This window comes from Nyctereutes procyonoides, unplaced genomic scaffold (assembly GCF_905146905.1).
Source record: "Nyctereutes procyonoides isolate TBG_1078 unplaced genomic scaffold, NYPRO_anot_genome, whole genome shotgun sequence".
Lineage (NCBI taxonomy): Eukaryota > Metazoa > Chordata > Mammalia > Carnivora > Canidae > Nyctereutes > Nyctereutes procyonoides.
Genome location: NW_026575119.1, coordinates 4,578,861 through 4,591,329, shown reverse-complemented (window position 1 = coordinate 4,591,329; position 12,469 = coordinate 4,578,861). Strand labels below are relative to the sequence as shown.

Sequence of the window (12,469 nt, the reverse complement as noted above, 5' to 3'; positions counted from 1 at the left end):
ATGATCATTGAATCTTTCTTTTGGGCACAGATTCTCTTGCAAATTTTGTGTTCTTTGGACTATAATTGAAGAAACACTACTCCAGAGATATCCATTAAAATCAATAACAATACTTTAAATATTTACTACTATGTTTTAGAGACTGGAGATACAGAGATAAAAAATAATCCTCCCCTCTAGAAGCTTTTGGTTTAGATGGTGTGGAATAAAATAACTAGAGTATACCGTGATATATATTGTGACAGAAGCAAAGATCCTTGGAGCCAGGCAATGTTTAAACCGAGTTTGTGGAATGACTGCAGGTAATCTGTTGAAGAGGAAGAGGAGGTCTATTTTACTATTTTTATTTTACGTTTTAAAAAGATTTTATGTTTTTGAGAGAGACAGTGAGCGAGCGAGCAGGAGAGCGAGCACGAGTGGAGAGGAGGGGTAGAGGGAGAGGGAGAAGCTGACTCCTTGCTGCAGAGGGAGCCCAAAGTGGGACTCCATCCTGAGACCCTGGGATCATGACCTGAGCTCATGAGCTGAAGGCAGATGCTTGACCAACTGAGCCACCACACTCCCTGAGAAAGCAGTATTTTAAAAATAGAGAGCAGCTGGTGAAACCATGGAGGGTTGAGAACATTGGGGCTAATTTTATTTACTCTGTGTGTTACATGTTTAAGTTACAGGATGGTTTAGGATTTTTACGATTCATATCCAAATATGTAATTTTGTAAATTATAAATTTTGTTTGCACTTTTACAGGATGGCCTCACACCGCTTTTAATTGCTGTAAATAACAACAAAGAGGACATGGTGGCATTTTTAGTAGAAAAAGGAGCAAATGTAAATGTAGTTGACAACGCTAAAAGGTAAAGTTTTTTTTTTTTGTGTGTGTGAATCTTAGTATTTGGTCAAGAGTGGAAACAATTTCTGAAGGCAGAAAGTTTAACTTAATAAGAAGGGTATTAACTTACAGGTATAGTGAAAAATGTCAGCATGTGATCGGTTAGGTAGAAAAGAATTCTGACAGGACAACGTGAAGAACATTGTATAGTATAATACAGGATCCTTTGTATTATAGATTGATGTCATTTGCAATAGTTTTTTTGCTGTATGATTTTTACAGTAGCTTAAAGTGTTTCTTGTCAAAATTGTTAGTTTTTTAGCTCAGAGCATGATGCCAGAGTCTGGGAATTGAGCCCCACATCGGGCTCCTAGCAGGGAGCCTGCTTCTCCCTCTGCCTATGTCTCTGCCTTTCTTTCTGTGTCTCTCCTGAATAAGGAAATATAATTGATAAAAAAAAAATTAAAGAGTCCAAGCAGAAACCTCTGAAATGGTCTCCAAGCCTTCATGTGGTAGGGTAAACCAAAAACAACCCTGCATCCTAGGAGAGATGCAGAGGGATAGTGCTAGGAGAGCTATGCAGTGGGATAGTGCTAAAGGATGAAAGGCTGGTGAGCTCTATCACATTTCTGCTTGAGTCACTAGTCTGGCCCATTCAGAGACTGGATAGATTGTGGCAAATATCTGTAGTTACTGTCAACTTGAACAAAGAGTCGTTCCATAGTTATTGTGCGCCTCTTATTGCTTCCAGAACAGATTAATAAGATGTCACGTACATGGTATGTCACCACTGATAACGGCAAATGCATTCTTTTCTATTCCGCTAGTGAATCAGAAATAGTTCATATTCATAGAGTATAGACAAAGTGTCCATTCATTTCATTTGCCTCGGTGTTTTATTAACTCATGAAGCTAGACCATTTGAACATCCCCAGAATATCTCATTGGGCCTATCATACTGACACCATGCTAATTTGACATGAGGAGCAGTAAGAGGCTATAACGCTTTGGGCCCTTGGTAAGACCGCATGAATTGACATTTCCGTGACGTTTTGAGGCATCTAGTGGGCATGCCAGGATATTCTCGCAGGAGTGAAAGAAAAATTGCCACATTTTGAATACCTTTTCACAAAGACAGAAACTGGGAGACCTCTTTGGGTTCTGGAGGTAGCATATTTTACACCACTAATTCTCAATGTGTTGGGGGTGGGGTGGTGGGAGAATAATTCTCCTCGGGGAGCATTTGGCAGTGTCTGGAGACCTGTTTTTTGACATGTCAAAAGCTGTACATACTTAATGTATCGAATTCAGTGAGTTTGTGGATAAGTGTAGACCTCTGGGAAATCATCACTGCCTTAAAGCCATAGTCCTACCCATCACCTCCCAAAGTTTCTTCCTGCTCTTACTAATTAATTAACTAATTAATTGGTAAGAACACTTGACATAAGATCTACCCTCTTAGCAAATTTTAAGTATGCAATGCAGTATTATTAGCTATAGACACTGCTAACAATAGATTTGTCTGGAGACATTTTCGGTCCTCACAACTGAGGACATTGCTGGCATCTAGTGGGTTGATGTCAGGAGTGCTGGTAAACATACCCAAGAGAGGCCTCCACAACAACCCACCATGTCCATGGTACAAGGTTGGGAAACCTTGTCCTACATTGAGTACTCCTTTCATCCATACACCTTGGTGAAACTAAAGAATGCAAGACTTCAGTGGTCTCAGAGCAGATGAATTGTGCAGCAGGTGCAGGCTGTGCTTAGGAGTCCCCACTGCTTTGGTCACAGGATCCAGTAGACCCTATGCTATGCGTGGTGTCAGTGGTGGGGAAAAGTTGTACCGTGGATCTTAGGGCAAGCCCCTGTTGGAGAATCAGAGCGCAGGCCCTTGGGGTTTTCTGATCTTGAGTCCCCATCAGAAGCTTGCCTGTAGAGGAGTCCTATGGGAGACAGAAATGACTTGGTTTTAGTATTTCTTCTGTGGTAAGTCATTGGCTGGACACAGCCTAGCAGAGACACAAGGCCCTGGTGTGAGTGCTACGGTGGATATGAAAATGTAGCAGCTGTGTCTACATTTTGAGCTACAGTTCAACTGTGCTCTCTATGGTAGATCCTCTAGAAGACAAATCCGAAGAGTGCAACTCTCCCTGGCCTCTATATTAGTCTGGGTCCAATCAGAAGACGGATATGACATAGTATTTTAAACCGTGGAAGTAAATATAAAGAATTACTAAATGGTGATGAGATAGTAATGAAAAGATGGGACAGAGAAGTCTGAAGACAGTACCACAGAAGAGCTAACTTGGGAGGGGGGTCCAAAGTTGCTAAAGAAGGTGTGATTGCAGCACGATGGATGGCAGAGAAGTTTGAGTCCTGTATGTCTGACTTCCTCTGTGCATCCAATTACCAGCCTCAACTCATTTGTGTCCCAGAGGGTTGTTCCTGTTTGCCTGGAGATTGAGCAACTGGCCCTGGCCCATCTTCTGGTTTGCTTCCCTTCTTCTTCTTCTTCTTCATCTTCTTTCATCTTCATCTTCGTCGTCTTTGTGTTCTCCTTCTCCTCCTCCTTTCCTCCTCCTTCTCTTCTTCCTATCCCCTACTTTATTCTCCCTTGCCCCCCCCAACCCCCCTTCACCAGCATCAGAAGTACTCTTCCCAGCTGTGCACTCCAGAGCATGCAGTCCCGGCCCCAGCCAGTGACCTTCCTATAATGGATACCATGCCCCCAGCAAATGCTCTTGACACCCTACTCGCTCTGTGCATCCAGTCCTTAATCTTAACTCTGCTGTATCCCTAAGGGGTTTGTTGCATCCTTCTGCATGTGCATATGATACACTGGAGGCCTTGCACTGCTCTGCTGGTCCGTGGGCTCATTGTGCCCTGACACTCTCTATACATCCGTTTATCAGACAGGACTCCCTGCACTCCTGAAGGATAGTTCCTGTTTGCATGATGGGTAGCATGGACTAGCTTTGGCCGGGCAACTCTGACTGTAGTTCAGACATCTCCTTCAATGAGATCTGAATCCCAGCCTTGGGATTTACCCATTCGGGTAATCTTTCTTGGGTAATCTTGCACCTTAGTATTTGGATTTCTTTTCTCATCTTTATAGTTGATCTACTGTTACAGTTCATCATTTTTTATATTAAACGTTCCCTGCTCAAATTACTAAGTGGTTTGTCTCCTGTTTGGACCCTCACTGATACACTATCCCTTCTTTTTGGAATGTGCTTCTCTCCCTCTCACTGGCTAACCCCTTTTCATTTTTTAAGTTTTAGCTTTGATATTGCTTCTTCCTGTGCATCCATCCCTGACTCACTACCCTTATTTTTACATGACTCCATAGGCCCTTTGTGCTCACCTTAAATGTGGCATTAAACTCGCCTCTACTCTGTGAACACCGCAGTGTCATGTTTGTTGTTCCCTCACTGACTCCCACAATGCCATAATACAGGTTTTCAGTACACGTTTCTGATTTAACTTTGGGTCCCTTTGAGGTGGTTCTCCCAGGTCAGGGATCTCCAGTAGACTATGGCCCAGGTCATCCTCAACACTCTGGAGCCCTCAAATTCTCATCATGGTTTAATTACGACATAGTTTCAGTTTTCCTCAGTAGATAGAGTGGACTGCAAGGGGAGAGATGTCCAAAAGAATAAATAACCAGTTATGAAAAACTGTTTTTTTTTTTTAATTTTTTTTTTATTTTTTTTTTTATGATAGTTACACAGTGAGAGAGAGAGAGAGAGGCAGAGACATAGGCAGAGGGAGAAGCAGGTTCCATGCACCGGGAGCCTGACGTGGGATTCGATCCCGGGTCTCCAGGATCGCGCCCTGGGCCAAAGGCAAGCGCCAAACCGCTGCGCCACCCAGGGATCCCGAAAAACTGTTGTTTTTTTAATTTTTTACTTATTTATGATAGTCACACACACACACACACACACACACAGAGAGAGAGAGAGAGAGAGAGAGAGAGAGAGAGAGAGAGGCAGAGACATAGGCAGAAGGAGAAGCAGGCTCCATGCACCGGGAGCCCGACGTGGGATTTGATCCCGGGTCTCCAGGATCGCACCCTGGGCCAAAGGCAGGCGCTAAACCGCTGCGCCACCCAGGGATCCCTGTTGGTTGTTTTTTAAAGATTTTTATATATTTGAGTGTGAGAGAACACAAATGGGGGTGGAGACAGAGGAAGGGGGAGAAGTAGACTCCCTGCTGAGCAGAGGGCTCGAGGCAGGGCAACTCCAAGGCCCCTGAGTCCTGACCTGAGCTAAAGAAGCCTTATTTTTTTAAGATTTTATTTATTCATTCATGAAAGACACAGAGGAGAGAGAGAGAGGCAGAGACACAGGCAGAGAGAGAAGCAGGCTCCATGCAGGGAACGCTGATGGGGGACTCGATCCCAGGACTCCAGGATCTTGCCCTGTGCCAAAGGCAGGCACTAAACCACTGAGCCACCGAGGGATTCCCTTAACGAAGCCTTTTAATGGACTGAGCCACCCAGGTGCCCCTATGGAAGGTGTGTGGTGAATTTCTTGGCAACTCTTAAAAGGAGAAGACATTCATGACAGCCCTGAAGTAGAATTGGAAAACCTGAGCTAAGGGATTTGGTAAAGCATTCATATCTCAGTTGTTTTTCATCATAAAACATATATTACCCTAACAGTTTGTTATTTTCATTAGTATAACTACCGAATGAGTATGCAGCAAAGTTGAACCAGGACATATATGAGACTCAGATGGGCATGGGAGTTCTAATCAGGAACTTTCTAGAGGATGTCTGTTCTAGATCCAAAATTGTTTTCCACAGAAGTCTGGGAATTGGAAATCTTAGGTTTCAGGTGATTGTGAGAAAGTCTTTGGGGGATCCACATAGCATTTGACCAAGGAACAAAGAAGCTCAGAGTTGGACTACCATATACTCTTTGAGTATCTCTGATCTATAGAAAAACACTACAGTCAACCAAATTCTTTAACTTACCTGGAGTCCTGGTGTGGAGTTCCTATCTCCTTATAGCCTGGTAATGCCGTTGCCCTCTCATCGCAGGTTGCGTTAGGAAATGTCAGTCTTCTCTTCAGTTGTCACTACAGAGAGCCTCTACTGGTCTCATAAGTCACCCTGGGGAATTCTAAGGGGACAAAAAATAATTTTCTAGCTGGCACCTGTAAGAGACAAATGCTTGATGCTCATAGTTGCAATCATTCACATGCACCAAAACCATTTGGTCTAGCTAAGCTGAATAGGGCCAAGAAATGGTTTCTTGTTGTTGTCGTCCCTTTGTTTTTGTTCATTGCTCTTCCACCAATGAACATATCTGCCCTGGAACTAGCCACTCTCTCAGAAGGGACCCTAGTGGTCTCCAGAGTTCTGTAGGTCATTCCAGCAGCAATTTCTGAAGATGCAGACCCCCTTAGTTTCTAGGTTGCTCATTCCAAACAACTTCTTGTCAAATCATGCAACCTACACACACAAAATGGCATTAAATGGCCTCTGAAATAAGTGCCTACACTTCTATCTATGCATTTGTCTTGCTGTAGAAACAGACACCAAACTTCCCAATTTTGCTGGTGCATCTTGTGCAACAGTGGTTTCTGTTAGGTTTTGTTGGTCAATTTTCTTTTCTTTTCTTTTCTTTTCTTTTCTTTTCTTTTCTTTTCTTTTCTTTCTTTTCTTTTTTAGAATGTGTTGATCTATTGACAGAGAAAAAACAAGGATAAGGAGCAACAAAGGGAGAGGGAGAGGCAGGTTCCCCACCGACCAGGTAGCCTGATAAGGGGCTTGATCCCAGGACCCTCAGATCGAGATCTGAGCTGAAGGCAGATGCCTGACTAAGCCCCCACTCCTTCCCTTTTCTAAGCAGGCTATAGTCCCAACATGAGGCTTAAACTCACAACCCCAAGACCAAGAGTTGCATATTCTATCAACTGAACCAGTCAGGGGCTCCTCCTTTGGTTAATCCTTAAAATCATTAACAAATGTAATAGGAATCTGGTCAGTGAGTTTGGGGGTAGCTAGTTTTGTATTAGCTGTTGTCATGGGTTTGCTCCTGCTTTTTTCTATCTGCCTCACCCACAATATCGCGTGTAGTCCAGTTGTAATTAATTAATGGATCAATTACCACCACATTAAAAGAAATTTCTGTAGACATTCATATACAGCCTCGGGGTGTGTGTGTGTGTGTGTGTGTGTGTGTGTGTATCACACACACATAAATATGAACAGACTATCCTGTTTGTATTTTACTTGATTTTTTTTTCAACTGCATCATACCATTCTTCGATTTAGATCTTTCTGGTGAAATCTTTCCCATCCAATTCATGCCTTCCCTGAGTACCTACGAGAAACTGCCAACTTTTGTTAACAAACATGCAGTTTAAAAAGTGCTTTAGTCTCATTACCAAATAAATACACAGATATCAAAAGAGTGACCACTTACAAGTTATAATGGGAAAATATTTCATTAGAAAAAAGAAAAAGCCAGGATATAAACACATCACGAGGTGTATGCAGGATTTACATAAGGGGAAAAAACCTCCTGGAAGCTAAGGAGGGATGTCAAATAAGACTTAAGCGCAAAGGCATAACGTGCGTCTAAATACACTGATTCAAGGAGATTGATTCTGTTAACATTAATTCTCTTAACCTAATTAGAAATTCTCTCCATGAATTTTTTAAATTTGGCATAGTGATTAAAAATTCATCTCAAGTAACGTAGAGGTAAATATTGCCAAGAGAATATTGAAAGAGAGGATTAAGAAGGGGAACTATGGACCTGTATTGGATACTAAAACATATGTATAAAGAAGTTAAAATACTAGAGTACTGATACAAGGTCAATTGAATCCAGTGTAAAACCCAGAAACAAAAACATAACAGAATGTATGATAAAGTGGCATTTTAAGCTAGGTGAGAAAAGATGGATTATTTAGAAGAAGCAAATAACTATTTTTTTAAACAGTTCTTAAGTGTTGGGGTGCCTGTGTGTGGCTCGGTTGGTTAAGCCTCTGTTTATTTTTTGTATTTGTTGATTTCAGCTTATATTCCTCCGTGTCTCTCTCTCTCTCTCAGAAAAAAAAAATTCTTAAGTGTTGTACCACACTGCAAACTAAATCTTGGATTGATTAAAGATTAAATTGGGGAATAACAGCAAAAAATAAAAATAAAGAAAATGTAAACGTAAGGCTGGGCCAAATCGGAGGATTATGAGGCATGCAGAAGTGCATTTTCATTTCATCTAGGGAATATGAATTGTTCTCCCCTTGTGAGCTTGCACTTGATGATACACATTGCCGAGTCTGACCATGAGAACAGTTTTCTGTTGGCTGCATCTGCTCCATTCCATGGAGACTGACAGGGGTCCCTAGGGATGTGGAAGAGGAATAATAAACTGAGGGAGAGCATTCGTTAGGGAAGTATTCTGGGGGAACATGCTTTCATGCACTCTAGCCCTAGTCGTATGTAAATACTACTTTTTTTTTTTCTTAAGATTTCATTTATTTATTCATGAGAAACTCAGGAAGAGGGAGAAGCAGGCTCCCTGCGGGGAGTCTCGTGCGGGACTCGATCCCAAAATCCAGGATCAGGACTTGATGAAAGCAGATGCTCAACCACTGAGCCACTCAGGGGCCCAGAAGACTACTTTTCCACACCCCGGAGTCTTTTGCAAATGTCCCGTAATGCTCAGCCGTCCCGGCAACGTTTGAGGGGAAGCCAGCCCAGGTCAAGGGGATCGCGGAGATTTGAGAGGCTTGGGCCTCCTGGGACATGCGCTTTGGGCACCCTTGGCCATGGGCTGCTTGTGAGCAGGCGAGTGACGCCAGTTTCTGAGGTGCACAGGCGCATTTGTGGTTAGCTGCATTGCTGGGTTACATTTGTTCTGCAGAGAGAGATTTTGAACCCCGGCGCTTGGTTGCTGGGACGTTGCCGCGAGGCCGGCTTGGCTTATCTCCAGCACTAAGTGTTGAGCTCTAGAGGCGGCGAAAACCTGTGTCTGTGAAGCCGGAAAGCTTTGCGATGAAGACAATGTTTAGCTTCGGGGGTAAGAGGGGCGAGCTGCCCTTGGGCTTCAAGATCAGCCCGCGGAGGGCCGGCTCCGGCGTCTGAATGGTACCAAACTCGCCAACCGGGCCCTGGGTACCACGTCCCAGACAGAGGTCTCAGAAAGATCCACAAAGCTGCCAGCGAGGGCAACGCAGCGCAAGTGCAGCAGATTCTGTTGCTGGGGATAAATGACTTGAATGATAGACACCAGATGAACGGGTGATAGGGACTTTGCAGCGGCGGGGAGGAGGCAGGGCGGACGGGGAGAGGCGCTCACCTTGCCGGCCTGAGTCTGGAGAGCTGAGCCCTGGGTGACCACCAGGGCGCTTGGCCATCTTTCTTCTGGTGGCCCAGCAGCACTAGTTGGTGGAACCGTACCTGGGGTCTACTCCGGCCCACTGAGCAACAAAATGTCTCCAGCTGCCTTTGGACCCGTTCATAATTCTCCATAGGGAGCACTTTACAGACAGTTTTGACGTGATTTAATGGATTTTCAATAGTAGTAGAAACGAAATTAAGGGGATGCCTGGGTGGCTGAGTGGGTGAGCATCTGCCTTTGGTTCAGGTCGTGATCCTGGGTCCTGGGAGCCCCAGTCGGGTTCCTAGCAGGGAGCCTGCATGTCCCTCTGCCTATATCTCTGCCTCTCTCTCTGTCTGTCTCTCATGAATAAATAAAATCTTAAAAGAAAAACAGAACTGAAATTAAGTATATATGGTATTTTATTTTTAATGGACATCTTATACCAGTGCTATTAAAGAGTGCATGCTGAGAGAAGTAATTCCCAGAATTACTTTGGATACAGGGCAGTATCTGACTTCTGTGTACAGTTTGTACCTATGTCATTTACTGAGGGACCTTGGAAGGAGATTTGGAATTGGGAAGATGGTTCTGTCTGTGAATAGGAAGCCTCATTTTTCTGAAAATGTGTACTCTTCCCGTGTTTATCAGTATTCCACAACGCAATAGAAACATTGCGGTTTTAGAAATTTTGAGCTTATATGTGCGGTCTCTGTTCTTTTCATTGTGATAAAATGCAGAAAAATTTTGCAATCACTCACTATATTGTACACCTGCACCTAATACAACGCTGTATGTTAACAAACTGGAACTAGAATACTTAAAAAAATTCTTTTTATAGAATACCTTCTAGTTATTAAAATGTACCTTAAATTTCCGCAAATTATTCGTTGACTAACAGCTGAAAAGACGGATAAATGAATGGAACACGTAAGAAAATGCCAAACACCTAAGTGTATGTTAAGACTTTATAACTTGATGCCGGTGACATTTCATATTAGTAGGAAAAGGTGAATCATTCATAATGTTGATGACATATCTGCTATTTGGAGAAAACTAGCTAGAATTTTATCTCATAAAAATAAGTTCCAGATGGAATACAGATTAAAAATGTTAAATCTGCAAAATACAGTACAAAAGAAGAAAACACGAATGCTTCTGTGCCCATTTTTTTTATGTTGACAAAGACCATTCTAAGAATGACTTTAAAAGCAAGAGTTCGGGCAGCCCAGGTGGCTCAGGGGTATAGCGCTGCCTTTAGCCCAGGGCCTGATCCTGGAGAACCCAGGATCGAGTCCCACGTTGGGCTCCCTACATGGAACCTGCTTCTCCTTCTGCCTGTGTCTCTGCCTCCCTCTCTCCCCCCGTGTCTCTCACAAATAAAGAAAATCTTAAAAAAAAATAAATAAATAAAAGCAAGAGTTCTGGAGGTTGATTCAGCCACATAAAAAATTAAAACTCTCTGTATATCAGAAAATAATATAATAAAAGAATGTCCTTGCAAAATATTTATAACATATGTGTATCAGATAAAAAAAAAGTCTTTGTTTTTCAGGGAAGGTATTAAAGGAATGAAATAGGGGGGCCTCTGGGTGGCTCAATCAGTTGGCTGCTTCCGACTTCCTCTCGGGGTCATGATCTCTGGGTCCTGGGATTCAGCCCCTGGTGAGGCTCCCTAGTCAGTGGGGAGTCTGCTTTTCCCTCGGCCCCTCCCCTCTGCTGGTGCTCTCTCTCTGTCAAATAAGTTAAAAAAAAAAAAAACGAAAATAAAAAAGGAATAAAATCCCATTTTCCATCTGCAAGCTTTGTGAAGATAAAGAATGATGGTACTTATACTCCTGGTTAAAGTTGTTTTTGACTTTTCGGATAGTTTGGTGGTTAAGTCCCAATTGGAAAATAAGTATTCCTTTTACCCATGAATTTTACTGATGTAAAATATCTTTAGTAAATAATTAAAGATAAACAATATACAATATGCTTTTCTCAGCACTATTTACAATAGCAATGTATTAAGAACTCATCTAATGGCCTGTATAAATTATAGGCAGTGTATCCATAGGCTGGACTACTATGTGACCACTGAATGTGGCAAAGATAATTGATACACATTAACATGCAAAGCTGTACTTTAGTGGATCATTAAATGAGGGGAAACAATTGATTTGATGATACAAACACATAAGCAGACAGACAATGGTTTTGTGTTAGCCAAAAAGATGTGCAAAATATAAAACTAGTTTTCTTGTTTCTTAAAAAAGAAGTCTCTGATTTCTACAGGAAAAGGTATATAAAAATTCCAACAAAGGTTTATTATCAATGAAGTAATCCAGGAGAACAGCAAGAATATGAATCTTGTTGTAGAGACAAAAAGACAAAAATACACATTTTTAAGGTATATAAAATACACATTTTAAGGTATATAAAATATACATACATTTTATAAAAGGTATATAAAAATATATATACATTTTAATGTATATAAAATATACATTTTAAGGTATATAAAAATTCCAACAAAGGTTTATTATCAATGAAGTAATCCAGGAGAACAGCAAGAATATGAATCTTGTTGTAGAGACAAAAAGAATTTCTATTTATTTACTTTTAAGAGGCTTCACTGATTTATTTGAGAGGGAGAAATCAGGCACACAAGCAGCAGGGGGACAAGCAGAAACCCTGTGGAGCAGGGAGCCTGATGACGTAGGACTCGATCCCAGGACCCCCGAGGTTCATGACTTGAGCCAAAGGCAGATGCCTAACTGACTGAGTCACCCAGGTGCCCCTCTTTCTATTTAAAAAAATTTGATGGGCGAGGATTGTTATTTTCTGACAACCTTTATTTAGCCTCTTCAGAAGTAAGGAGAATATTTTTATCTGTATTGTAGATTTTATTATGCATACATTAAATATATACGTATGATTTTGTTATGTGCGGCTTTATAACGTGTAATAAGTAAATGATTAACAATTTCATTTTAGTTAAATCCTTATGAAAATAAAAAATACAAATGATATTGCGATAGCTTATAGAATTTTTGTTTCCCTCTTCTGAAAAAAAGTAGCAAATATAAATTTTTATTTCTATTTCAAAAGTATTAGTTTACTTTACAAAAGTTTTCTTTAAAAGTACTGAACTTTCCTGGTGTCTTGGTGGCTGTTTGTTGAGCATCAGACTCTTGATTTTGGCTCTGGTCATGATTTTGGATTGTGGGGTTGAGCCCCCTGTCGGGCTCCATGTTCAATGGGGAGGCTGCTTGAGATTGTCTCCCTCTCCGTCTGCCCTTCACCACACTCATGCATT

At 41.8% G+C, this 12,469-nt stretch overlaps 1 protein-coding gene across 1 annotated transcript in view; it reads left to right on the top strand.

Annotated features, from left to right (window-relative positions):
- Nucleotides 1-12,469, top strand: part of LOC129515569 (ankyrin repeat domain-containing protein 26-like) — a 129,333-nt gene that overhangs the window by 11,470 nt on the left and 105,394 nt on the right. The window contains exon 4 of the mRNA XM_055334492.1: nucleotides 748-854. Coding sequence (XP_055190467.1) covers nucleotides 748-854 — 107 coding nt within the window. The remainder of the gene's footprint in view (nucleotides 1-747; nucleotides 855-12,469) is intronic.